General features: G+C 40.0%; 1 protein-coding gene across 1 annotated transcript in view; it reads right to left on the bottom strand.

The window, feature by feature from the left end:
* Positions 1 to 2149: 2149 nt before the first annotated feature.
* The window catches only part of VIPR2 (vasoactive intestinal peptide receptor 2), a 184219-nt gene continuing 158791 nt past the window's right edge, over positions 2150 to 27577 (bottom strand). The window contains exons 6-13 of the mRNA XM_075587818.1: positions 16475 to 16610; positions 15853 to 16003; positions 14142 to 14202; positions 13971 to 14040; positions 7687 to 7778; positions 6899 to 7022; positions 6757 to 6798; positions 2150 to 4677 (exon numbers count right to left, since the gene is read on the bottom strand). Of these exons, the coding sequence (XP_075443933.1) occupies positions 4510 to 4677; positions 6757 to 6798; positions 6899 to 7022; positions 7687 to 7778; positions 13971 to 14040; positions 14142 to 14202; positions 15853 to 16003; positions 16475 to 16610 (844 nt within the window). The 3' untranslated portion in view covers positions 2150 to 4509. The remainder of the gene's footprint in view (positions 4678 to 6756; positions 6799 to 6898; positions 7023 to 7686; positions 7779 to 13970; positions 14041 to 14141; positions 14203 to 15852; positions 16004 to 16474; positions 16611 to 27577) is intronic.

Below are 27577 nucleotides of genomic sequence, written 5' to 3'. Positions count from 1 at the left end.
TCCGCCTTTCCCCAACATTTTCCTTAACAGCTGGTTTCTAATAGACACTATTTGTCATTTAGTATTAGCCTTATTTTAACTTTAATTGTTTTGTTGTGTATATTTTTTTATGTTTTCTCTTCCCGTAGTCAAATAAAGAAGATATCTGGCACACGCATCATCTGTGTAAAATAAGTAATCAACAGCTGGTGCTCACGAATAGGAGGGATGGTCTTGAAAAGTCCCGGTGGGTACGCAAGATGAGGGAAAAATTCCAGGCAAGAGCCCTCAGCTTGATAAAGACTGTGTGGCAGTCAAAACGTTGATTTGCTTCACTGCTGAATAAAGCTCCTAAAGAGAAGACAGTGTGCATGGATTTTCCCCCACATCTTATCTTCCCGAAGTGCCATAGTCCTCCGGGGGTGTTGGGTTGCTCCACAGGAGTTGATGGCTGGCGTATGCGCGGACATATCTCAGCCCTAATTTCTCGTTATGCACCATCCAGACTCTTGCGTTCTTCTCAAGGATGTCTTCTTTCTACCCCCTTTGTATCTAAAGCCCTCTCCCGCCTTAAACCTTTTTCATTGACTGCCCCTCACCTCTGGAATGCCCTTCCCCTCAGTACCCGACTAGCACCCTCTCTATCCACCTTTAAGACCCACCTTAAGACACACTTGCTTAAAGAAGCATATGAATAGGACTGTGGCTATTCTGAACACATGGCACATAAAGCTTGGCCCCCTGCAGATGCACTTACCAGAACTCCCTCCTACTGTCTCTGTACGTTCTCCCTACCTACCAATTAGACTGTAAGCTCCTCGGAGCAGGGACTCCTCTTCCTTAATGTCTAAAGCACTTATTCCCATGATCTGTTATTTATATTATCTGTTATTTATTGGATTACCACATGTATTACTGCTGTGAAGCGCTATGTACATTAATGGCGCTATATAAATAAAGACATACAATACAATACAATACAATACATATGGATGTGCACGCTTTCATGCCCTTGCATGATGACATCACGACCAGCGGGGACTCGGCATGGGGGAAGAGAAGATAATGATGCTGAATTATTCAGGAGATCAGTGTGTCTGATGGGGGGGACGCCTGACGTCAGAGGAGGACGCACGTGCACACATGGGGTACTCGCACGCGTCATGATGTTTTGGCGCAAAAACGCAGCTGAATCCTAGAATTTCAAAATGCTCAGGGAAGATGCCATTCTTACTCCTTGATAAAGTACTAACCGTACGAAATGCGTAGGAGAGCCATGCACCTGCTATTTTTAACCATGCTTTAATAAAGAGAATTTTTTGGACCCTTTTCCCTTGGCTGTGCACAGCTTTTCTCAACTTTCTTCCACTGGATTCAACTGCAGTGGTTGGCACGCCTAAGAGAGATTCAGGAAGTGGTAGCATCCACTTAATACTGTGAGTAACCCTTATCCTGACTGAAGATTTGGTTTTGGAAGACACCCCCAAAGAGGTTCTGATCAAGTGTGGAGTACCTCACTTTTTTCAAACCTTCAGGGGACATCTGTCAATTATACTCATATTTCCAAGATATCAGGACTGCATATCTGTGCTATTTTATTCTCCTTTTCCTACTTTAGAATTCTCTGGTTACAGTCTACATTATTTTTGTTTGATCCAGTTGCTAGAGCACCCTTACTTCTGAAAAGATGACATGCTGCCTTCTCTCCCGCCATCATTTAAAATAGAGCCCATTGTGTTGAAAAATCTACTAAACAGGTACCTCAATATTGTACATTCTACAGAAATATTGCAATCATACCATATTGGATGAAAACCCATACAGTTGCACACATTTTTTGTGGCACTCATCTATCATGAATACTTCCATGCTGTTTTCCTTAGGGTATTTGCTTAGATTGTATCCTCCTATTCATTATTGCAATAAACTAACCCATGGGGGCTGATTTAGAGATTGGCTAATGACAATGGACTTGTAGAGCTAACTTATTGCATGGGCACAAGTTGAAGGTTTGCAAGTGTCAAAAATAAGATCTCAATTTAGGGTTGACCATGTGGCATTTGACATGGGGGTTGGTAAGCGTACGTCCTGACAGGCAGAGTGCCTATTGCTAATTTATTTAAATGGCTTCCACTTTGGAGTACACCAGTTACACAGCAAATGTCTTGCATTTCTGTCCAAGTTAGAGTCCTTTTATTTATTTATAAAATAGTTGACCATGAGAAAATACATTGAGAGTTACAGTGCCTCACATGTTTAAGCATGTCCTTCTGGGTACAGATATATTATGATGACAATATTTCATATTACAGTTACAAACATGTTGACAAGAACAAAATAAAGCAACGGATATTATGACCTCTTGAAGAAATTGTGGTGCTTTTGCAGAATGCTATTTTAACTGAGTCACCTTCTACACAATATATTGTTTATTGAAAGATAAAAGCTAGAGATGTTTGAAAATTCCACCCAAGTGTGTTAATCAATGCGAAATTGGTGTAGTTTTTGTTGGCAAAAAAATGTGCACAATACCGTATGTTGTTCCAAAGCAACACTTTACTTAAACCCTGAAATAAGGAGAGATGGGGGACGAGAGGGGGCAAGGGATGGGGGAAGAGAGGGGGAGAACATTTTGAAACGTATACATTTCTTAAACAGTTACCTACATTATCAGAAAAACATAAATGATGCTGAAAAATATCTACAGTACATGCGACAAAAAACAAAGCTTATCTAGTCAGAAAGACACTATTTTACAATACTTTATAGGTAGTAAAAATCTAAATCCCCTTTCTCTTATTATATTGTCAGTTCAGCTGAAGTAAATTTGGGATGGAGAAGCTGGCAAATAATTGCTTAACAATGCAACAACAACAAAATTCCTGCAGAAAAATATGTTTCTCTCTTTTTTTATTTTTTTGAAAATTCAATGATCTGTACCTTAAAGTGGTATTGTTAATAGGCCTATGAGATATCATATGTAACTTAAATGGCAATCAGGCACTGCATACTGATCTAATTTCATGATAGCTGAAAAATGTAGGTACTGTATTAGGAGGAAAAAGATAATTGAGCAATGATGAAAGCATACTCATGTTGCTAAACTGTGTAGTAGCTATTAAAGCTTTTATATTGAAATTATACCAGGTTACACATCATTTTAACCCATACTGAATATAAAACATTATATTTCATAATTACTGTATTATGCTGAAGAAACTTCCTTTAGTAAACAATAATGTCGTTTTGGTTTCTCTTGTACATCAATCCATGTCTTGAAATTATGCTGAATATTTAACAGATCATTTTTAATGTCTTTCCAGAAATACACCTTTACATTTAAAATGTCTATATTTACAATTAAATAGATAATATGCATGCTTACTAAATGCTGATTGATTACAAGCATTTAGCTTATTCTTTAACTAAGCATAAAGAAACAGAAACTATATTAGTAAAAAATGATTGAAACTGATACAAATGGCCATGCAAGCACAAATCTGGATTTTATTTGAGTTTGCATATTTATGGTTTCTTCCGAAGTGTGCAGGGAGAAACTTTTAATAAATGTATGAAATTTTTCTTAACTCCAGTATGTGAGCAGGATTTCTCCATACCAATGTTTTAATGATGCTGTATCGCTGGTACTCACTAAGGTGCGATACAGGCTATCACACCTTGACACCACCTTACTTGCAATTGACTTGAATGCAGTTGACACGGGATCCTGGTACTATATGATATAACCCTTATCACACCTTAGCGAATATACCCCTGTGTTCTATATGAAGTAAGAATAAGATAAGTGACTTTCAAAATGTATTTTCCATGTGATGAACTTCAACTATTATTGAACATTTATCAAATTCCAAAAAGTTTTGTTACAATCTGCAATTCCTACTCTTAAACCAGCAATGTCAACTACAGATTAGTTTGATCTAATTATACAAATTACCCACAAGTTTACCAAAAATCACAGAACCCACAAACAATATTATATACAGTCATCTCTAATAACTAACTTTAATAACGGAATATGTCTGAGGACAAAACTTACAAAACTGATATATTGTTTAAATAATTTAGATTGAAATAGATGTACTGTATAGTATAAGAACAACAGAACATTTAAGTGCAACATGATAATAAATCCCAAAGTTCATAAAAAAAGAAGTCCACTGATCACCTGAGCTACAACAAAAAAAAAGTATTCTTTAAGGAATAATCCATGTTTTCCTATTTGATAGAAATACCAATATAGCTGCGTAAAATGTTTGATAGTCTTTGAAGTTGGTGTTCATTTCCCTTTGTACAGATGTAGCAAGACTCGTTGTCTCTGGCGCCATGGTGGAAGAAGCTAAAGTCTTCGGAGCCGGAGGCACTGTCTGCGGCGTTCGCACTGCTGGGGGTCCATGATTCCTAATGGGACCCCCCCACTGTGTTAGTCCCCGGGTGCCATGATCACTGAAGTTGCGTGACTGCGGTTGGCAGTGGCACCGAAGACAGTGAGTTTAACTATATCTGCAGGAATTAAATAACTGTGGTTTCCGTTTGCAGAATGGACTGAGCCCTGGAATTCTTGTGAAACTGTGGCATACTTTCTGAACCGTTCCGAGAAATAGATAAACTGTGCAGTCTGTAATCTCGACCCATGTCCAGAAGCAAACTTCTCCATTTTCTTTTTAACTCTCCTTGCACCTAATATGTGGAACAAATCATGGAATAAAATTGGTAAACTAACTTCAAAATTGTACACAAGGTTGTTGGTAGATTAGTATTTTGTTTTTATATCAACTGATTTATCAATAGTAAAATGCTTCCATCAATGCTATTACAGTAGTATTTTTTCTATGTTCTATAGCTTTCTTTTAATATTCTACTTATCACCATCTTTGGTAGGGATAAGGTCCGGTGTAGGTGAATATCAGAACTATTTGGTCTCATGGCAAGAAACCGCACCAAGAAAATTGTACAAAATTGAGAATTTTGTAGAAAATGTACAGTATTGACATCAAATTTTCACAAAATGTAAAATTGACTAATTGTCCACAAGGATAGAGAACAAAATAACTCTGAGCTCTAGTGGTAATGTATGCAAATGTATATTGTTTAAAACAGCTCCACACATAAATTATAAGTTACATTAGGAAAAAACCTCAACTGAAATTCGATTTAACATGGAACTTCTGATACAGTACATCACCTCTTAGACAGTCACATTCAGATTGCTATCAAGACATTTGCTATCAAGACATTGGGGCATATTTACTAAGAATAAGAAGAGCTACTCTACTCCCACCTGGAAGACACGCCATGGGCCATAAAGGACCCTATTTACTAAGCCAGGGGGGCGCAAACTTTTTTCCCTGCGCCCCCCTGCCGGATGTCCGCCTCTCCGCACGCCCCCCTCCCTCCTCCTCCTTTCCTTTGTAAAAATCGTGAATACAGTAGTTTGATTGAATTTAAAAAAAAATTTTTTTGGAACATACTGTAGATTCTCTAGTGAAATTGTCCAATTTTACCAGATAATCTATGTTTCAAAATTAGTTTAATTTAATTTAACTTAAAAAGACTAAAGTAAAAATGTTGCCATGCTTTGTAACTTTTTTCTTTAACTTTTTTATTTTTTTATTTGTAATTTCGGCGACTTCGCAAAAGTTTAAAAATGTTAACAAAAATCCATTATTCGAGGCAAATATCTCACTTTGGTGAATAATTCACCCATCTTTAGTAAAGGGGATGGGAGACAAGTTCAAGTTCAAAAGCAGGCCAAATAAGGAGTATTAACATTGCAGGAGTCTTACACAGCATTGATTACAATTTACAATTAAAAAGATATACCGTATTTCCTCGATTGTAAGACGCCATCAATTGTAAGACGCACCAATGATTTGGCCCTTACTATCGAACAAAATTTCCTTTTTCACTTACCAAGGTTGCAGGAGAGGTCCCGTGTCAGCGGAGGATGAAGCGGGCGGGTGCATGAGAGGTCCCACGTCTGCAGATGGTTGAAGATGGACAGCGGGCGGGATTGCGGCAGCGGCAGGACAGGTAATAATAGCAGGAGAGCTGAGCAGGAGCAGAGCGGAATGGGGAATGGCTTGGGAGGTTCACACAGTAACACCGGAAGTTGACCGGTGTCTGACTTCCGGTTACAGTGTGCATCTCCCAAGCCGTTCCTCTATGCCGCTCTGCTCCTGCTCAGCTCTCCTGCTGTTATGATATCCTGCCACCGCCCGTCCGCTGATTTCTCATCTTCATTCACCTGCAGACTTGTGACGTGTCCTGCCGCCTTTCCATATTCAACCATCTGCAGACGTGGGACCTCTCCTGCCGCCACCACCCACTTCGTCCTCCGCTGACATGGGACCTCTCCTGAAACATGGTAAGTGAAAAGAGGGGGCTAGTACTGTAGACACGATTTGTTTATTTTTTTAATACATCGATTCTAAGACGCATCCCGATTTCAGACATGTGAAAATCGGAAAAAAGGTGCGTCTTAGAATCGAGGAAATAAGGTAGATTTGACAGATTGAGCATAAACATCAGATTAAAATGGTGACATAGGTTTGATGGATTCGTCATTATGGCAGCTAGGTGGAACATTATGCAAAACCTGAATGGCTTGCCTATCTATTACTGTAACATACAGTATAGAGGAAATTATATGCAGTGGTTTCATATACTGGGTGGTGTATTTAAATTTCAGGGGCACACACCATTTTGTTATTTAAATAATGTCCAGATTACATTGCCATCAATTTGGAAAATACTTACTTCTGTGTTTAGAAAGCAGTAAAGAACTGGCACGACCAAACCCTACAAAAGAAAATTTGTATTAGTTCAGTTCAAACATTGTAGTTTGCCATGTGAGTGTATACAGTATTAGATTCATAACTTACAACTTGTTGACATTTACCTGAAATGACCCGACACACAATTCGAACCATATCTGATATTCATTGAAAACCGGCAAAACTGTAAACACCACAAAGTGAACTCCAAATAATGGGATAAGCAGAAGTGTAGACTTTGTAAGTCTCCTGTTGTAAATTAAAGAGAAAAATATGATTAACAATGTTTTTTCTTGATAAAACAAATTAAAAAGTTAATTATTAAAACAATGTTGGATAAATATTTACTATAAAAAATGTGGATATACTGTATATATCTTGTAGTGTTAAATTGCTTAATCTGTACTTCTGTGAAGCGCTATGCACATTAATGGTGATATATAAATAAAGACATACATACATACATACATATATACATACATATTCAATTTGTTGCATAAAGGCATACCCCGGTTTAAGGACACTCACTTTAAGTACACTCGCGAGTAAGAACATCTCGCTCAATAGGCAAACGGCAGCTCACGCATGCGCCTGTCAGCACGTCCTGAACAGCAATACCGGCTCCCTACCTGTACCGAAGCTGTGCGCAAGCGGGGAGACTATAGAGCCTGGTAAAAATGCGTTATTTACATCAGTTATGCACGTATATGATGATTGCAGTACAGTACATGCATCGATAAGTGGGGAAAAGGTAGTGCTTCACTTTCAGTACATTTTCGCTTTACATACATGCTCCGGTCCCATTGCGTACGTTAATGCGGGGTATGCCTGTACTGTAACTCAAAATGATTTCATTAGTCTAGTAAATTAATCAAATCACAAGTCTGCATACAGTATGTGAATACAAACTCACTTGAATTGGGATTGGTCATTGCCTCCAACATCAGGTGACCATAGCTTCTGCAGCAGAATTCGTATGATGTTAATGAAGAAGCAAAAATTTAGCTGCAAAACGAAAGGTCCCTTTGCATTAGACAGACCTAAATTCATCATAAAAAATCAATTTCAATTAAATAAAATGACATTGGAATAAAATGTATGTTGAGTCAATAGAAATAAGGTATCTGTTTGAATGGTGACTCGCAGCTTCACTACTGGAGTTAATATGTCTGACTCCTGACAAAGGTGACAAGACAGGAGAGGTCTGATGAAGGTCCCTGTTAATGAACTGACACACAGATTACAATACAATTACTCTGTACCATTACTCTGCTTCGGTATTTTAAAAAGATTAACTTCTTAAGGGTTTGGTTCCACCTAGGACCAAAAGGAACTACTATACTGACAGTGGCATGTTTAATTTATCTAATATCTTATTTATGAGAAAGCACTTGGTTTGCTTAAAGCTATCACAACCTATAGCAAAACTTCTCTTTTCCAGCACCAGTATAGCTACTAAAAATTTAAACTACTTGTTTTAGCTGCAGAGAGAGCTGCACAGAGAGAGCCGCCTCTCCCTGCGCAAATCTCGCCAGAGATCGATGTGTTTTAATATTAATTTTACTACTAGTGTAGATGAGCAAGGGGTCTCCGGAGCAGAATCGTGTTGATTTCAGGTCCGGGGACCCCCTGCTTCCCGAGATGCAGGCCCCGTTATGGGGGGCGGTATCTCATATGCATTTTACTCCCACGGTCACGTGACACGAGACATTTAAATGCATAGGAGATACCGGCACTACATAACAGGGCCTGTATCTCAGGAAGCAGGGGGTCCCTGGTCCTCAAATCAATGATGTGCTGCTCCAGAGTACAATGGGTACAGGGTGTGTATTGTGGTCCTGGGGTGAGTGGTTATACCTCCCGGGTGGGTAGCAGGGGAGGGTGGGTTAACCCCGTAATTACTGAAGCGATTATTAACTGCTAAGGTGATTAAGAGGTTAGGGCCATTAGATTGTATTTTTTCATGTATTCTTGCTGGCATCGGAGGACATGGACCTGGAGTATGCTGACAAGGATGCCCTTCATGATGGCAGGGGTAAGTAGAAAGGTTTATTTACTTTATATATGCTGGCTGGCTAATGTTTTTTTATTATAATGGGCAAATGAGCTATTATCTAGTAATTTATTTTGCCCATTACTGTACTGTATGTATTGGGGGGGAGGGAGGTGTATTTATTTGAATATATATATATATATATGAGAAAAAAGAGAGAGCGCACGCCCCATAGCATAAAAATGTGTATTTACTATTAAAAAGGGAAGGGAAGGGGGGGGGGGAAAGAAACGCACTCACAAGAATAAAATGACATAAAGGCAGTTTGTGATAATATCACCACCATCCGGTATCTGTGCTGCAAAGGTCCGCACGTGTAGGCTCCCTCAGGGCTGCGTGAAGAAGTCATAGCTCACCGGATACCAGGGGTGTTGTTTGCCGACTGGAATCAGTCTATGAGGTATCAGAAATCGCCTCTCCACTTTGAATGGCCGCCGTATAATGAATCCCACGCTTGATGCGGCCTCGTGCGCGTGCGCAGCGTCGTAAGGACGTAATTGCGCTATCAGAGTCCCTGACGCGTTTCGTCACCGAAGGGCGACTTTCTCAAAGGGCTGATACTGGAAAGACTGCGTTCCTGTGTACTTATAGCCAGTTCGTTGCTTGGTAACCCCTAATTGAGCAAATGTTTAACCCTTGATGTTCTAGTTAAAACAGGCAATGCTATATAAGATGGGTCATATAATAAAATAACTGGCACAAGAACAGGGTATGGATAATTGAACTAGAAATATAGATGTGGCAGGAAGGAAAGGATATTATGGAGAGACCAATATAGTATAAAAATAAAATTAAATTCATATGTATTATATAAACAGGCTAAAATGAATTTGAATAGCTGATATTAATTATATAAAGAAAATATATATATAATATACGCCCAGTATATACATAATAATAGAACCTCAATTGTCCAAAAGCATAAAAAACAAGAGATGAAGTGAAATAAAGAGGACTTGGACTTTCATCGCTCTAATGTAGGGAGGAGTTTAGTTCTGCCAGTTCCTCACCCTCCCTCTCTTTCCCTCCCTCCCAATCCCCTCACTGCCTTTCCCTTCTTTTCCCTTTCCTCCCCCTTTTCTTTCCCCCCCTTTTTCCTTTTTTCCTCCCCTTCCTTCCTCCCCATCCAAGCACATCACTCCCCAATTCCCCCCTGTTCTTCACTCTTTCTCTTCCTTTTCCCCACCCCCATCTCTTTTCCCCCTCTTTCTCCCCCCACCCCTCCCCTTTCTCCTTCCCCACCTTACTTCCCCCTGACCACTTCCACCATTCCATATACAGAATATATGGTTATTAATATTAAGTTTTTCTTTTAATATTATATATATATATAAATATACTTGTTGTAAGTAGTAATTTCACCATATTGATATGCTCTTATCCCTTTTCTCTCTTTCTCCTTGCCTATGGGCCCCCTTGATACTATTCATCTATTGGTGACAATCGGTCTGGGGCCATTTCTTAATATGGAATTATGTCCAGTGTTGATCATATTGTCTTTGGGAGTATGTGTATATGTATGCATGTGTGCTTTTATATAGTTATTATTATACATTTAGGGGTAGTTTACACCTCATTTGTGATGATTATTTTTATACATGCATACATGTGTATATATCTGGGTATTAGTATAGCCTAATTGAGCCATCTGCCTGACAGGTGACTGTTTTGTTTATGTTATTAATCTTTTTTATTAGAATTCAATTTAATCTTTTAATTTATTTCATTTGTACATTATCTTGCTTGTATTATTTGTATTATTTATATACCTTGAATGTATTAGCAGTGTTTATTATTTTTATATTTTATATGTGTACATGTTTATTATTAATAAGTGCATTTTGTACTGATGAGTTTATATCGCTCCGCTGCTCTACAAACGAGTTATTTTATTTCACTTCATCTCTTGTTTTTTATGCTTTTGGACAATTATTATGTATATACTGGGCGTATATTATATATATATATTTTCTTTATATAATTAATATCAGCTATTCAAATTCATTTTAGCCTGTTTATATAATATATGAATTTAATTTTATTTTTATACTATATTGGTCTCTCCATAATATCCTTTCCTTCCTGCCACATCTATATTTCTAGTTCAATTATCCATACCCTGTTCTTGTGCCAGTTATTTTATTATATGACCCATCTTATATAGCAGTTCCTGTTTTAACTAGAACTTCAAGGGTTAAACATTTGCTCAATTATGGGTTGCCAAGCAACGAACTGGCTATAAGTACACAGGAACGCAGTCTTTCCAGTATCAGCCCGTTGAGAAAGTCGCCCTTCGGTGACGAAACGCGTCAGGGACTCTGATAGCGCAATTACGTCATTACGACGCTGCGCACGCGCACGAGGCCGCATCAAGCGTGGGATTCATACGGCGGCCATTCAAAGTGGAGAGGCGATTTCTGATACCTCATAGACTGATTCCAGTCGGCAAACAACACCCCTGGTATCCGGTGAGCTATGACTTCTTCACGCAGCCCTGAGGGAGCCTACACGTGCGGACCTTTGCAGCACAGAGACCGGATGGTGGTGATATTATCACACACTGCCTTTATGTCATTTTATTCTTGTGAGTGCGTTTCTTTCCCCTCCCCCCCTTCCCTTCCCTTTTTAATATTAAATACACAGTTTTATGCTATGGGGCGTGCGCTCTCTCTTTTTTCTCGTTTCTAGACACCCTTGGATGTGGTTCATCCTATGTGAGAGCAGCCGGAGACCCCCATATCAGCATTCATCATCTATTATTCATGGACTAATTTCTAAGGACTGGCTGGACTTTATATTTTTCTTTTACACTTTTGCACTAGAATATGTTTATTTTGCTAAGTTTATTGTGATATGTATTTTTGTCTATGGTTATATATATCTAGATTTAATCTTATGTAGTTTATTCACAATATTTAGCCTATATATCACTTTAGTCACTATTTAGGATTATTTTCACTATTAGTTATACTCTGGCGCCACTACCTTTGTTCATATATATATATTTTAGGCACAGGGTTGGTACCGCAGGCCAGCGGGGACTTCCGGACACCCATGGGAACTACCTGAGGACCCCCGGACACCTGCAGGAACCACCCGAGGACCCCATGATACCCGTGGGGACCACCCGAGGACCCCCAGACACCCATGGGGACATCCTGAGGACCCCCGGACACCCACAAAGAGCACCTGAGGACCCCAAGACAGCCGCAGGGACCACCCGAGAGCCCTCAGACACCCACGGGGACCACCCATGGACCCCCGGACACCTATGGGAATCACCTGAGGACCCCTGGACTATCTGAGGGCCCCCAGACACCCATGGGGACATCTTGACGACCCACAGACACCAACAGGTACCACCTGAGGACCCCCAGACCGCCGCAGGGACCACTCGCGAGGACCACCCGAGGGCCCCCAGACACCCATTGGGACCACCCGAGGACCCCCAGACACTCATGGGGACAACCTGAGGACCTCCAGGCAGCTGCGGGGACCACCAGAGGACCCCCAGAAACCCACGGAGGACACCCATGGGACCACCTGAGGACCCCCAGGCACCCACAGGGATCACCTGAGGACCCCGGGACACCCACAGAGACCACCTGAGAACCCCCGGACAGCAGCGTGGACCACCCACTGGGACCACCTGAGGGCCCCCAGACACCTGTGGGACCACGCGAGGGCCTACAGACACCTGCAGGGATCACCCGAGGGCCCCCAGACACACATGGGGACCACCCGGAGGCCCACGGACACTCGCAGGGACCACACGGGGACCCCCGCCGGCCTCTGGTATCAATCCTGTGTATAATTTTTTTGTTGTGGAGGCACAGGGGGTAGGTGGGTTGTATATTGGTGGGTTGTATATTGGTGGTTAGTCCATATTGTAATGTTTATTGGGGGCAGAGGGGGTGAGTGAAGGGCCAAGTACCCACTTCACTCACCCCCTCTGCCCCCAATAAAGCCGCTTTTGTTCCTTAACCCCTTCATTGCCTTAGCGAATAGCCGCCAAGGTAATGAAGTTGCCTGTAAATGCATTTTTATTGCATGGGATTCATGCCGGGGGCCTCCGGTGCTGATAGTAATGGGTATCAACTCCGAAGACTCTTGGCATCAATCCGATGCAGGAAAAATGCATTTATTTTCTCAGTCCCCTCTCGCCGCTTCTCGGCAGCTTCTCACCCCCATCCTGCCATCTTTTCCTGGCAGGAGGATTTTGAGAGGAAATCTCTATTCTAGAGCCGTGATTAGCCTTGTTAAGCTAATCGTTGCTACTAGAATTGCACGAGTTTGAAAACCTGCCGATAAGTGGCGTCTCGCCGCTCGTTTGGCGATTTTTTTTTCTCTTTTGGACTTTCATCTTGACCACACCCTCTGATAATCTGCAGAACACCCAAAATGTGTTTCAACATACATTAGAATGGTATTGTTTATTTCTGCAGTCCGAGAAGAAATGTGATGCCATATTTCAATCCCCTCCATGCAAAACAAGGCGTTGTCCCGAGATAATCTCAGTCACCGGACAAACATAAAGCTAGACCAGATATTTTATCCCCATGAAAAAAATTCTTATATTTTTAAGACACTTTGCACCTATGATGTGCCAGATGAGTTAAAATACTGAATATCTCATGATATTATCATGGCAGAATGATATAAGCAAGGTAATGTTTAGTGTGCTCTCACATTTGACATGCACATATAGGGGTTTGTTTATTCTTATAAACACAGTCTTACCAGTGAGGTCTAAGGCTGCGTCCCCGTAAGCGCTGAGCGGGCGGCGCTTGGCGAGGTGACTTGCATATGTATATATATATATGTAAGTGCTCGCTCACGCGATGCACGCGCGGGTATGCGCAGGCACACATGCTCACCAGCACTCGGTGCTTAGGTAAACACATTTTTTAAACTTTCTAGCTCACTCAGCTTCCCCTGCAGCGAGCGCGCTCCGCGCCAGCGGGGACAAAGCCTAAGTATAGAAATTCAAAGGTCATAGATGTGGCCCCAGTTTTATACTTCTTTGACAGCACAATGTGTATATACTTTGATTTTAACAAATGACAAATGGTTCAATATGTCAAATTGAAATTGAAAAATGTTCATTATACAAAGAATTAGAAATAACCGTAAAGTTAACTTACAATAATAGAAATTATAATTGGTATTCGTATAATCCACCATGGAATGCTGCGCTCATTAGTATCCCAGCATCTGTAAGAACACAAATAAACACATAAACAATGTACATTACATAAATTACCAATAAAAGTGGTTTATTGAAAAATGTTAGTGAATAATAATATTGTACTGACCCTGTATCCTCTATATAAACTCTTGACAATATCCACACAATAATGAACACAGTAGGAATTCCTAGTGAAAAAGAACACATTGATGAATAGACTGTTCTAATTTTGTTGTTGTCCTAACATTAACCCTTAAGTTTATTAAAAAGCAACAACCTATATTTCCAAAGACCTATTCTTCTTGATGTGTAACAATATTACATTTGTATTTATTTTTATATAATGGTAACTGTGGTAAAATTATTATTATTATTTTTGTATTTATTAATTAGTTAGTGTGTACTTTAGACCGTTGGTTATAATGCTTTTTATTGGATCATATATTCAGACCCCATAAGACCCCTTCATATATTAAATAACTTTAATACTGAAACCACAAACAATGAATAAGCTTAGGGCCCCTATTCGGTAAGGTGTGATAGCGCAGATGATGTGCTATACTGTAGCATGAAAAGACCCATTACAGACAATGGGACTTTCCATGCAATAACACGTAATCTGCGCTATTACACCTTACAGAATAAGCCCCTAAGAGTTTCATTGTATGTTCTCCAATAACGTGTTCACAATGAAATTTTAAATGTAAAACCATTACAGCATAAGTATACGAAACACTGCACTATTGTGTGCTATACTGCAATGTTTATCACAATATTATGTTGTGGTACAATTGTGTACAATGCCACAGTTAAAATCTCTGATTCATTTCAAGACAAATAAATTCTAACAGATTCCAGTATTCTCAGTTGCTGCGTATAACTACATGTGCTATCCACAGGACATATCGTAGGTCTTTAAAAAGAAAAACAATAGAACCCACTTAGACACTTTCTGCTAGGTTGTGGAGGGGATAACTCACTTTAAGGCAATGCAAATAATACTCCAACTTTGAAAACAGATATCAGAGATTTTTGGGCTTACTATGGTAGTGTGACAAACCGCTTTTAAAGTGCATTTTAGAAGCGGGTTGGCATCCTTTGCTTTTCTGTAAGGCCTTCTCACTTGTCAAAACTGCGTCTAAATGGTTTTGTTTTATAGTTTCACTCTTGCTCTTACAATCCGATCGGTTTGTCAAAAATGCTGCCAAACCGCGTTTTGTGTGCCCACAACTGATATTCTCGTAGCTCTGTTATGCAAACCGCTTATAAAAACCTAAAAGGGGGCGAGATTGCTATTGCGAGTTACATCCGGAGCCTGAAATATGGGTGTGGCTGAGAGAGTAAAACCCATAAATCAGACTGAGGTTAGAGTTACAGTAGCACCAGCTCAGGTCATTCCACTTCTAAAGCAAGTAACAAACCATGCGTTTTTTTAGACGCGGTTTAGAAGGAGAGGTTTACAATACTATTTTTTTTTCTCCCATTTCATTCCGCTACTTCTCAACATACCAAACCATGCGGTTTGTTGTTTTCTTTTGCATGCAGTCTGTTGCATGTTGATTGTTTGAATAATGAATATTATTTTCACATACTAAAAGCGTATCTTAAATTCAGTTTTACATTTATTACATTTTACAGAATACATTATTTATAGCTTACTGGTGGCAATATTTTTTCACCACTACTTGTTACATCCTCCAACTCTTCCTGCAATGCAACGTTAAGCAAAATGCTTTTACAAAACTGTAAATTCTTTATACTATGCAAATCCATTGGGTTTTTACAGGTCTGTATATACTGTATCCATTCTAATAAATACAATTTTTTTTATATCTTACCCCATCCAATCAGCAGATACATTTTGATGTGTCTATTTGGAGAAAATATAGCAACAAGAAGTGTATGGAGATAAAATCCTTCAACCAATAGCCAGTAGAAGTTTACCATTACACAGTATTGAAAAAATACTAGGAGAAACTTGCAGCCAATCTGTAATAGAAAGACAAGATACAAAATAGTATAAACTCCAAATGCATAACATTAAATGTTATAATTTATTTGTACCTGTCTTGGCTTACAAAAAGAGGCACATGAGGATTCTTCATTGTCACGTTGCAATGAGGCTAGATGTCAGCACATACAGTATACTCATTTAGATTTTTAGCGGTAGATATATTTTAGTTGTTTATTATTTTCCTTGGGAGTGGAAATATAACCATACATTTGGGAGCTCTCAGTTTATCATCTCAACTTTCTTTCTAATTTGTACAGTAACTGCATATATCTATTAAGTCAAAAGCGTAAAACAATTGCTTTCAATTGGATTTTTTACTTTGATACCATACATCTGGCACAGTTTTTCTGGACACAAATTTTGCACCACTTTTGTTTTAATACATTTGGGGCCTAAATTGCACATAGACCCCTAGGTACTGTATTAAGGGAAACAAGTAAAATTACCATTGATTGTTCCATGTCCGGACAGTCATGTGAGCTGGAAAAGAGAAAATCGTCCTTCACTAAGACTGAGATAGCTTTTAAAATAAAAGAGATGAATAAATTCAGGTGGATGTAGTTCCTCGTACAATGAAGTTTCCTAGATTGGAAAGATAAAAAAAAGGATTTTTTTAGCAAAATATCACATTGTGCAATATATTACTCTATTGCTGTCTTACACGGTCATGTAAATTAAAGCCCATTCTCCCACTGGGAGAAAAGTGCTATATAAATAAAGTTATTATTAATAATAGTGGTTTTTGAACCAGCATTATGAATTGTACCCTGTATGCGCAGTACATTCTGCAGCTGACAGTCAGCTTGTGGAAAGAAAATTATTAAATGGTTGGAAAGCAATGCAAAGCCAACAATTGTCCCATCATCAGATTTTCCTGGTGTTTTGTCACTTTGTTATAGAAATTAATACCAAATGATGCGATGATGTATATTCAATAGAAACCTTTCCAAGTTTTTCAATCTTCCATATTTATATATAAGACCTACAGTGAGATGGATATAAAGATGTAGCAAGACTTACGGTACCAGGCAACACAGACGAATGGGAAAAAGTCCACAGCACGGGGGACAGTGTCTGCCGTGTTGGAGCTGTGGAAGGTCCATGCTTTTGAATGGGACACCCCGCACTATTAATCCGTTCACAGTGCCATGACAATGTGTGGCAGCGGCACCGAAGACACTAAGCTTTGCTATATCTACTGTATATGTCAGATGCATGTCTCCTGGCATAAATACAATGGGACTATGTATCAAACTCTCCCAGCTGCAAAAGTTGAGAAAATTAGAGTAAAAAAAGTTCCATAAGGCACAATGGAATCTTTTGCTTTAATAAAGCTGGTGCAATTCTTGTGCTCCAGTTTAATCTCAGTTTTCAGCCAGGAAAATTAGGCCGCGCTTATAGTGCTGGCGACGGCAACGCGACCGATGACGTCACCAATCACCGTCTCCACCAGCGAAAGTTATAATTTGATTTTCAGCGACTGCCGCCAGCGACGTCACGAAAGGGGGTGGGCCGAGGTCTCTGATTGGTTTAGAGACAGTCACATGTGGCGATTGTCTCTAAAAAATCAAATAGACCCGGCTTCAACATTTTGGGTTGCGACATCGCTGTGTCGCTCCATCTCCGTTGCGCATACTATCAATGTATATGATTCAGAGCGATATCGCGATGCCGTCACAAGGCACTTTAAGCACAGCCTAAGGATGATTATCAAATCACATTTTGATCAAAATTTAAGTAAATTGTGTAATTTCAATCTTGTCTCTCTTTGCGTCAAGGTATCAAGGTTTTTGCTTCATGTTTTGCATCATGTACATTACCTGGTGATTTGGGGAGTGACAATAGGAGGAGTTATGTAGGGTTTACATGGTGCATATATTGTTAACGCCCGAGTCACCCCAGAGGCATCTCCATAAGAGAGACTCCCCAATATAGACTTCCACTAAGCCAGCGTGGAAGGGCTTAACAGCAGGAGGAAAAGAGACGCTTCAAATACCCCCTAGATCTCATCAGTCCCTTTCTCCCTTCATGTCTCCCATTAGGTGCAGTACTGTGCTATGCTGCTGTTTAATTCTACCAAAGAATCTCTTGGACATAACACCAGAATAGCCCCAAATGTGTCTGCATTTAGCAGCAGCCGAAGGGCCGCCAAAGAGTTTAACCATTTGCTGCCATTCACTAATGTTTGGAAATGTTACAGCTACTCTATTGCATTCTGAAACTCACCAACCTTTTCATCCACTGTACCCAATATTTTAACCTACCTTTTAATTGAAAGCTCCTAGTGGCAGGGCCACTTCTAACATCACATTGCAGGCGTATCCTACCTTTCAAACATAATTTTAGTACTGTCTGTAAATGTTACTTATGCCCATAATTATATTTCTAACTGTCCACGAGATGTCTGTAAATTTAATGTATAACCTTTGTTCATTTAATGCAACCATGTATTATTATAACGGTTTTTTCCTGTCTGTCTCATGTGTAACCAAATAATTACATTTAATTGTAGTTGTCCTCAAACTGACTAAAGTATTGTGATGCCCCCTTAAGACCTGTATTTACTTAAAAAATGAACGACGATGCTGATAATGATGCTTGTAATGAGATGTATATACATGGGAGAAACATTAATTGCTCAGCTAAGTAATATTTAAATGACGTACACTGGCGACACACTTTATTCGAGCTCGGCTAGTCCCACGAATTCGGGTATACCCGGGTGTATTGAGGTTTGTGATTGTTTTCTGCCCGAGTGCATTGGGTTATTTTCCAGGCAGGGATTGAAGCATTTTATTCCCGCTGGCTGCAATACTGCACAGTATATATATATATACTGCATTACAATTCATGAATTTATGCCATCTGGTAGACACGCGAAGCATTGCAGCCTATTAAATCCTAATCATTATCATTTAACAGATCAGCCGCCCATCAGCCAGGCATGAACCCAGGCTGGGAAGGCAAATGCAACGGGGCTTGTCAGAGGTGAGGAGCGCGCATTCCAGGTATCTGCCAGGTACATACTGGGTATTTGCTCGAATAAAGTGTGTCGCAGCAGTAGCAAAATAGTATTAGTTAATGGTGCAAAAACAGGAATAATAACATAAAGCCACAATAAAAGAAAGCACTGTATGTTATCCTCAGACAACTGATTTCAATAAGTATAAAATAAAAGCTAAAAATGTGGACACAATATTAACATAAATAATAGGTCAGAAAATACAGTATAGGTGTCAAAAAGTGTGGCAAGGCTCACAACTAGTGAGCAGAGTACTGATGTTCTATGTAGGTACAGCTGTACCAATCCAAGGAAGCTTCGTTGGGCCGCGGTACCAACATACTATAGGAAGAATTCAAGCCTGAACAATAAAGACTCCATATTGTATGTGTATGTAGCCCAGTGTAATTTTGGGTTTACATGTCTCTCTCCTTCTGTGCAGTAATCCCTGTTAAGAGGGCAGGTTTGGCAGAAGTTATCATGAGGATTGGCCTCAACCCCCTGTGAGGTGTAATATGTAGCAAAGGAAGTGACAGCATGCTCTGTATCCACTGTTAGTGACACAGGGGTGGGTCTTCTGGAACCTATATATTACGCATCACTTCCTAAAGTTAGTGTGTCTGAGGAGATCATCCTGTGTTCAAGGTTGATCCTGAGTCTGTGAAGTTCAAGTGTCAGTTGCAGAGTGTGACAAGCAGACACCACACTGTGCCAGGGCTCTGGCACGATTGTGGCACTCCCTTAGGGGAGAGATGGCAGAGATATCCCTGTCTCTATTACAGAGTCAGGAGGGAACTTCCTTGAGGTAGGCAACCTGAAAATGTGCGGCTAAGTACAGGCCGCTATGATGGGCAGTCTGCCATTGAAGCTGCAAATAAAGATGCCCTTGATTTGAAGACCCTTCTTGCCTGAGACTGGAGTTAATCAGGGAGAAGCTGCACCCAGGGGTTCTCTTCCAGAGACTCCTCCCTGCTCTCATGGGGATCTGGAAGGGATGGAGGCGCTGTACCAACTGTGAGTAAGACCACAGCACTAACTCACGAGCCAGTCCTGGTGAATTCCCCAATACCATCCAGCGGGAGACTCAGGAGTCCTGTGAGCCAGCATGTGCACCACACTACACCACATGTAACTGGGGGCAGATTCCTCACATAGGGGCCCATATGAGATTGGGTAGGGGTCTCACCGTTACATGTATATATATATATATATATATATATCAAGGCAAGGAAATGGAAGCAAGAACACGGTCTTTCTAAAGGTGCAGTTTATTGTGACACCAAAGGTCCAACGTTTCGGCAATTAATTGCCTTTATCAAGGAGAAGGCTACAGAATATACTAAACATACCACTATTTATACACAAATGGGTACTCACCCCTCCATGATCAGTGCTGTCATGCTCCTGGATGTCGACGCCCCCAACGTGACGTCAGAGCGCCAGCGCGACGTGGCGTGATGTCGTCATGCGCCACCTACAGCATCCCTGGAATGGAAAAGGGCAGGTCTGATGCCTGGGGCCCGCCCCCCTCCCCCCGGACGTCTGACGTCATCGCGTCACGTCTTGAGGGCACGCTGACGTCACCGGGGGAGCCTCGGCTGCCAGTGAAGGGGCTGCTCCCTGAATATCCAGCATGCTGCAGGATCGCCATCTTTGCCTGTTACAGGCATCAGGGAGGCTGTCACTTCGTGGAAGCGGGACCCAGACGCGTCTGGACGCGGCTTGCGGTTCCGGCCGAGTTAGAATAAGATCTGCCGCCACTGTATCTACATCCAGCATAATCCCCCTAATAACAGAGCACCCCTGGACAGTATCCTCAAGTTGCGGCTGTTATTCCGGTCCAGTGACGTCATCGGAGTAGTCTCGCGACATCGGAGGAACAACCAGAAAGCTCAGGAGGGTAACTGCAGCCGGAGGAGATCCACTACGGAGGGTCTCAGCGTTCCACGTGGAGGACAAACAAATCGTCACTCCAGGCAGCAGGAGAGGATTATAATATCCTATATGCTTGTTTACATCTGCTACTTTGTAAGTAGCGATCTACCTTTGCGCATATACTTTTACTAAAACGTACTTCACCATATTCTGTTTCTCTTCATTTCAGAGTAACCAGCAATTCCCAATTATACCCAGTTCATTTATGCTCAATTTTTAAAGGTTTAGTTAGCAGTTTGCGTCGATGTTTTTCCCTTTTCCCTATATATGTGCTATTGTGTATAGCTTAACATTCAGGCAGGAACTGTTTACTATTTTTGTTTAATTGTTTTAATTTGCGCACTTAGGGGGTTATGCACTAAGCAGTGATAAGTGCTTTTAAGTCAGATAAAAAGCCATTATAGCACGATACTGCACTGTTATCACTGCTTTGTGAATCTCACAACAGGCAATATCACGCTATAAAGGCATTTATCTCACTTAAAAGCACTTATCACTGCTTTGTGCATAGCACCCAAAAACCCCACTTATCACTGCTTAGTGCATAACCCCCATAGTATTTTTATAGTTTATATATATATATATATATATATATATATATATATATATATATATATAAATATATATATATATATATATATATATATATATACACACATGTAACGGTATATATATAGATATATATTTAAAGAGTGACAGCCAGCACCGCCAGTAACTAAAACAAATATGTTCTATTCTGACTATGTTCAGCGGGCAAGGAGGATCCTGTTAATCCTCTACCAAACCCAATATATCATACTGTATAACTCACATGCACTCATGTAAGAAAATATGACAAGTCATGATGATAGATCAATATATTTTACTGCTCATAAGTAGAAAAATGCATAAAGGTAATAACAAGAATCAACTACAGGCATACCCCGGTTTAAGGACACTCACTTTAAGTACACTCGCGAGTAAGAACATATTGCCCAATAGGCAAATGGCAGCTCACGCATGCGCCTGTCAGCACGTCCTGAACAGCAATACCCGCTCCCTACCTGTACCGAAACTGTGCGCAAGCGGGGAGACTATAGAGCCGGTTACACATGCGTTTTTTACATCAGTTATGCACGTATATGACGATTGCCGTACAGTACATGCATTGATAAGTGGGAAAAAGGCAGTGCTTCACTTTAAGTACATTTTCGCTTTACATACATGCTCCGGTCCCATTGCGTATATTAATGCAGGGTATGCCTGTACATAAAAGAAAAGACAAAAAGGACACAGAAAACTTTGTGATATTGGCAAAAATCCAAATACTGGAAAGAAAATAGAAAAAGAAACTGATAAGCACGAGGAGGAATAAAGGCAAAGAAATAGGCCCTAAAACAAGTCCAATGTGGGGTACTTTAAAAAAAACTAATGTTTGCATAAGACATACTGTAGCATCTGGCAAAAACGCAACAAGTCAGTCAAGAAGGTGGGGCAACGTTTCAGGAATTACGATCCTACTGTATCTTCTGGCCCATACCCATGCATGAAAAAAATTTAGTACTTCCCTTGTGATGTGTTCCTCCTCAGAAGTAGTTTAGCATCAGAAAAATGGCAAATAGCCACCTCAGCCCGTCCAGATGTATTGTTCCCGTGTGTAGAGTGATGTTGAACACCTAGTAGATCTGATATAGCTGCAGAGCATCTTGAGTTCTTTATGATATACAGTACATCAGTCAGATCTTTGGCTAGAATCTTGTAGAAGGTAGTGTCTAAAAGGAGTCTTAAGTTTTCTTTATTGTAGTTTGACTATATTGCCTCCTTTATCAGATTGCTTGATTGTTATTAATGTATTCGATTCTAGATTTTTTTTTTAGAGATTTATATTAAGTTATTGTCAGATTGTCAGTACTCTTGGGATAATGTACATTTCCAAATCTTTTGTGACAAGATCAATGAAAATATCTATGTTGGGACTGATATCCCAGCTAGGAGTGAACTTTTCTTGTTGTTTAAAATTGGTGAAGGGACCCTCCCATGGAACCCAATCTGATTCCTCCAGGAGTGAGTTCAGAGTCTGGAGTTATTCAATGTCCCTTTCATCTAAGTCTTGTAGGCCCTGATATTGGAAGGCATTTTATTTCTTTAATTTGAAAGATTTGTATAAAAGAACTCGTCTGACAAAAATGTGTGTGTCCTTTATCGACTCCAACCCATCAAAGTCCATAGCAGGGGAACAGAATAGACCTTTAGACAAGCGGCTCAGGTCATGTGAGTTTAAGACAATAGATGAGAGGCTAATAACTTGAGTAGTGATGGGTGAGGCTGAGTTAGTATTTTTACTATTTACCTTTGATTGTTGTTTTCCTTTCTGAAGACCCAAACTTCTGTCTTTCAGTCCACCCCTTACCTCTACATGTCTTTCTTTTCTTTTGTGTTTTTTGTATTTTTGTGTTTGTGGTTCTAAAAAATCCTTGTGTTCTTCTGTAGAACCACTAGGTGTGTTAGGGTGTCTGCCAATCTCCCTGTTTCAAGTGTCCCAGTCCCTAGATGATTCTTTATGTTCAATCCTAAAATTCCTTTTGAGTTGATGGTGTCTGTCCACTTTTCCTTCATTGTAGTCTTTAGTATCCCTAGTGAATTAACTATGAAATTAAATGTATCCAACTCTGTGCCTCTGTGCATAAGGGGTGGACTGGCTCAAAAAACAGGTCAGCCCAAGCAGAGTTTATGACTGAGAAGTTCCTGCAAATTATTACTCAAATTATTCATCTGTGAGGCCAAATAATGGTTTTTGCCCTCTATAACGGTTTTGATATAATTTTACTTATAAGTCTAAGATCCGTAAGGTTATACGGGCATTTCTCTTTAGCCTGTTGCTTTTCTGCGGAACGCAGGGTACATCTCTAGATTCTTAACTCTTGAGAAAACCAAGGGTTGCCTTTTTGTTGTTTGTAGAATAGCAATTTTTTTAAGTAATAATATCAAGAGCAGCATTAGCTGCGATATTGAATGCCAACATGAGAGAGGAAGTATTGGGGACAGAGGGAGGAATGTAAGATTTTCTCAAAAATACTATGGTCCATATAATTTTTTACTTTACCTAACAATTTGTTTTTTTTTTAGTTTGGAGGTATTATCTGGCAAGTGCAAGATACATTCAATGAAAGCATGATCTGACCAATCCAGGCTATAGACTTCATTCAGAGTAGAGGATATACCTGAGGTCATTGCTTGGTCAAGAGTGTGACAGACAAGGTGGGATGGATCCAGAAGTAGTGAATCAAACGGTCTATACTTATGTGCTTCTAGAAGGGTTGATTTTCTCTAACCAGAGATTGAAATGTCCTGCAATAAGGATGTTGTAATTGTCTAAGGATATCAACGTTAACAAATACAGGAATTCTTGAATAAATGCCTCATTATTTCTTGGAAGGTGGTGAACCACCAAAACGTTGGCTGAAGTTTTAGCGTTGATAATCCATTTTGTGCAGAGGAATTCAAAGTCAGTGGCTTTAAATGAAGAGCCTTTGGTCAAGAAAGGCAATTGAGATGGGATTTGTTGATAAGAGCAACTCCTCCTCCAATTTTGTCAATGGCTCTGGGGGTTTAGGGGACTGAGTATTCTTGAGGAATTGCCTCATTGAGGGTACAAAAAGGTACTTTCCTTTAGCCAAGTTCCGTTAAAAAACATAAATCTAGCTTTTGCTCACATGGGATTTTGCGAGTTTCCATTTTGTGTTTGGGTACTAACCCGGCATTCAGTTAAGCACAGGAAATTTCAAACGGGGCGTTCAACTTGATAGGGGCAGAAAAAGCAGGAATAGTAGCAAGAGAAAATGGTGTTCGAGAACCTAAACTTGTCATGTTTGATATTGAGTTTGGATTACCCTTCTTATCGAATAATTTATTCATATTTCATGTATTCATGGTAGAGTAAAAGGTAAGATCTCAGCTCTCTTTTTCCCTTCACTGAAATTGGGTATTGTAGAGAGGGGAGATGGTAGAGCTTCGGTTTTAGTGATAGTGGGCTGGTTGTCAGTTTCTTGGGAGGTTTTTGTTAATGGTTTTTTGTTGCAGTGTTGGTGTTGTTATGTGAGTCACTGGTTTCTCTCCTCATCGGTTGAGACTTAAGGGAAGACCCAGAGTCATTTGTACTGCCCTGGGGATGAATAGTTATTTTGAATGCTGCTTGTACTGTCCCCGAATATATTTGTATATAGTTATCATGTCCCCTCTAAGATACCTCTTTTCTAATGTAAATAAATCTAATTTAACTAGCCTCTCCTCATAAGTTAGATTGTCTATCTCCTTTATTAATTTGGTGGCTGCACTCTCTCTATTTCAATAATGTATTTTCTAAGGAGTGGTACCCAAAATTTGACTCCATATTCAAGGTGTGGTCTTACTAAGGCTTTACAAAGGGGCATAATAATGTTTACTTCCCTTCCATCCATTGCCCGTTTAATGCAAGGTAAGATCTTGTTTGCCTTTGCAGCTACTGCATGACTTTGGGCACTTGCTAAACCTGCTGTTACAAGCACTCCTAAATCCTTCTCCATCAAGGACTCCCCTAATGTATCCACATTTAATTCGTAAGTCACCTGTTTATTCTTGCTTCCTAAATGCATAACCTTACATTTATTTGCAGTAAACCTCATCTGCCATTTACAGTAGCGACATCTTTTATTTGAGTAAATGCCGGCGGCATGCCGGGATCTACCCCGGCTGCCGCCAGCAAAAACCGCGCGCCGCCGCGTTTCCCCCACGCACCCCCCCTCCACTTTGCGCGCAATTTACCCCCCCTTCCCGACCCCGAACCCGGCTCCTGCTCTGCCCCTCTGCTTCCCCGCACCCCCGCTTACCTTACTTTAATCTCCAGGGGTGTCGGGGAAGCCGGGGAAGCCGGGCGCGCATGTGACTGTGACGTCACAGTGCGCCGCCACGCGCCGCGGCTCCCCGCTTCCCACACGCATGCAGCCGGCGGCTTTTACTCAAATAAAAGCTGCCGCTGCTGTACCTGCCCAAGTTTCCAGTTTCTCCAAAACCTTCTGGAGAGAAATTACATCCTGCTCTGATTGTACTACCTTACACAATTTAGTGTCATCAGCAAAGATGGAGACTTTGCTCTTTATGCCAACCTCAAGGTCATTAATAAACAAGTTAAAAAGCAGGGGTCCCAGTAACGATCCCAGAGGTTCTCTCTGAGTTTCCACAGTGCATCGCTGATCTTTTAGTTGTCCTGCTGTAGGGTTATTATAGTACTTTATAGACCCTGCATATTTGTCATATATTCATTTATTACATTACACATATCTTCTATTAGCTGGTCAGTGCTCATCTCTTGAGGTTTGTTTCTTAATCTTAGTTATAAGTATGATGTAACATAATGACCATCAAAAATATGACGCACAAAAATAAGCAAATATAGTCAAATGTAGCACCCACATAAAGCAACTATTTTGCATTAGATTTGCACCAAAGAAACACTGACACAACCCCCAATATGTGGGTGAAGCTACAGTACAATATCATATAGCAATATACAGATATGTAAGAGTTGCAGTACAAAGATTCAGCTATGTGTAACAATCTCAAATACAGTAACTCTTTAACAGCGTGTCAAATTTCGACATAAAAACCTTACTGTCTAACTAAAATGACATTTTTTTACAAAATATACAATAAGGTTTTCATCATTATATTAGATTGTAAGAATAATGCACAATACAAAATGTAGCATGTTATTATTATAGCCAATGTTTGTTGAAAAATAAAATGTAGCTGTAACATAAGATCTAAAAAAATCTATATTCAAGCAAAAATGTTTTTTTTTCAGTTGTTATATTTTATAAAAATATATAGCTAAATAAAAGAACTAACAAAGAAGAAATCAAAGCAATGGGCCGAAGACTATTTAATAAAGAAGCCTAAAATTACCACAAAGAAAATAAACACAAGTGCAAACATATGAATAATATACATATGGATTAATATACAAGTCAACCTTTATTAATAACAATACCAAGTTTCCCAAGTGGCATACAGATGCAGCGGCCGTTATTCGAACACATCCCGTGTTGTATTTCTCGGAATACCCATATCATGGCGCGTCATTACCGCGTGTTGACTCGTTTTTATCGAGTGTAGAAAATGGCATTTTAGTGTTTTGGTTTTTAAACACCTGCAAATTGACACAGTACTGTACACATTACAATTCATTCATTTCTGCCACGGAAACGCGAAGAATTGTACCCAAAGAAATCGGGATCCATGAAATTCAAACAAATGAACCGCGTGATTGGCCGCGTAGAGTACAGCAGAGCACACGGAAACGGCTCCGTGATATGTTCAAATAACGGCCGATGCATCTGTACAGTATAATATTATTTTCCCAACTATCTTTCTGTTAATATTTCTAGTAGATATATTGAAACTTGTTTTCTCCTCTTGAATCCAAAAGTGACACTAGAATTTGTTGTTGAGAATAGTTTTTTAATTTTTGCACCTAAAAATAAATCATGAGCTTTGCACTTTTCTTTAACCAAATTGATGACCCATTTAGCCCAATATGTTGTTTTCTTAGACCCTCTTGAACTTTCCCAGCTAAATTTATATTATATATACAGCATGT

Source organism: Ascaphus truei, chromosome 2 (assembly GCF_040206685.1).
Source record: "Ascaphus truei isolate aAscTru1 chromosome 2, aAscTru1.hap1, whole genome shotgun sequence".
Classification (NCBI taxonomy): Eukaryota; Metazoa; Chordata; class Amphibia; order Anura; family Ascaphidae; genus Ascaphus; species Ascaphus truei.
Note: the sequence above shows the minus strand (reverse complement) of the source record. Positions and strands in the feature narration are given on the sequence as shown.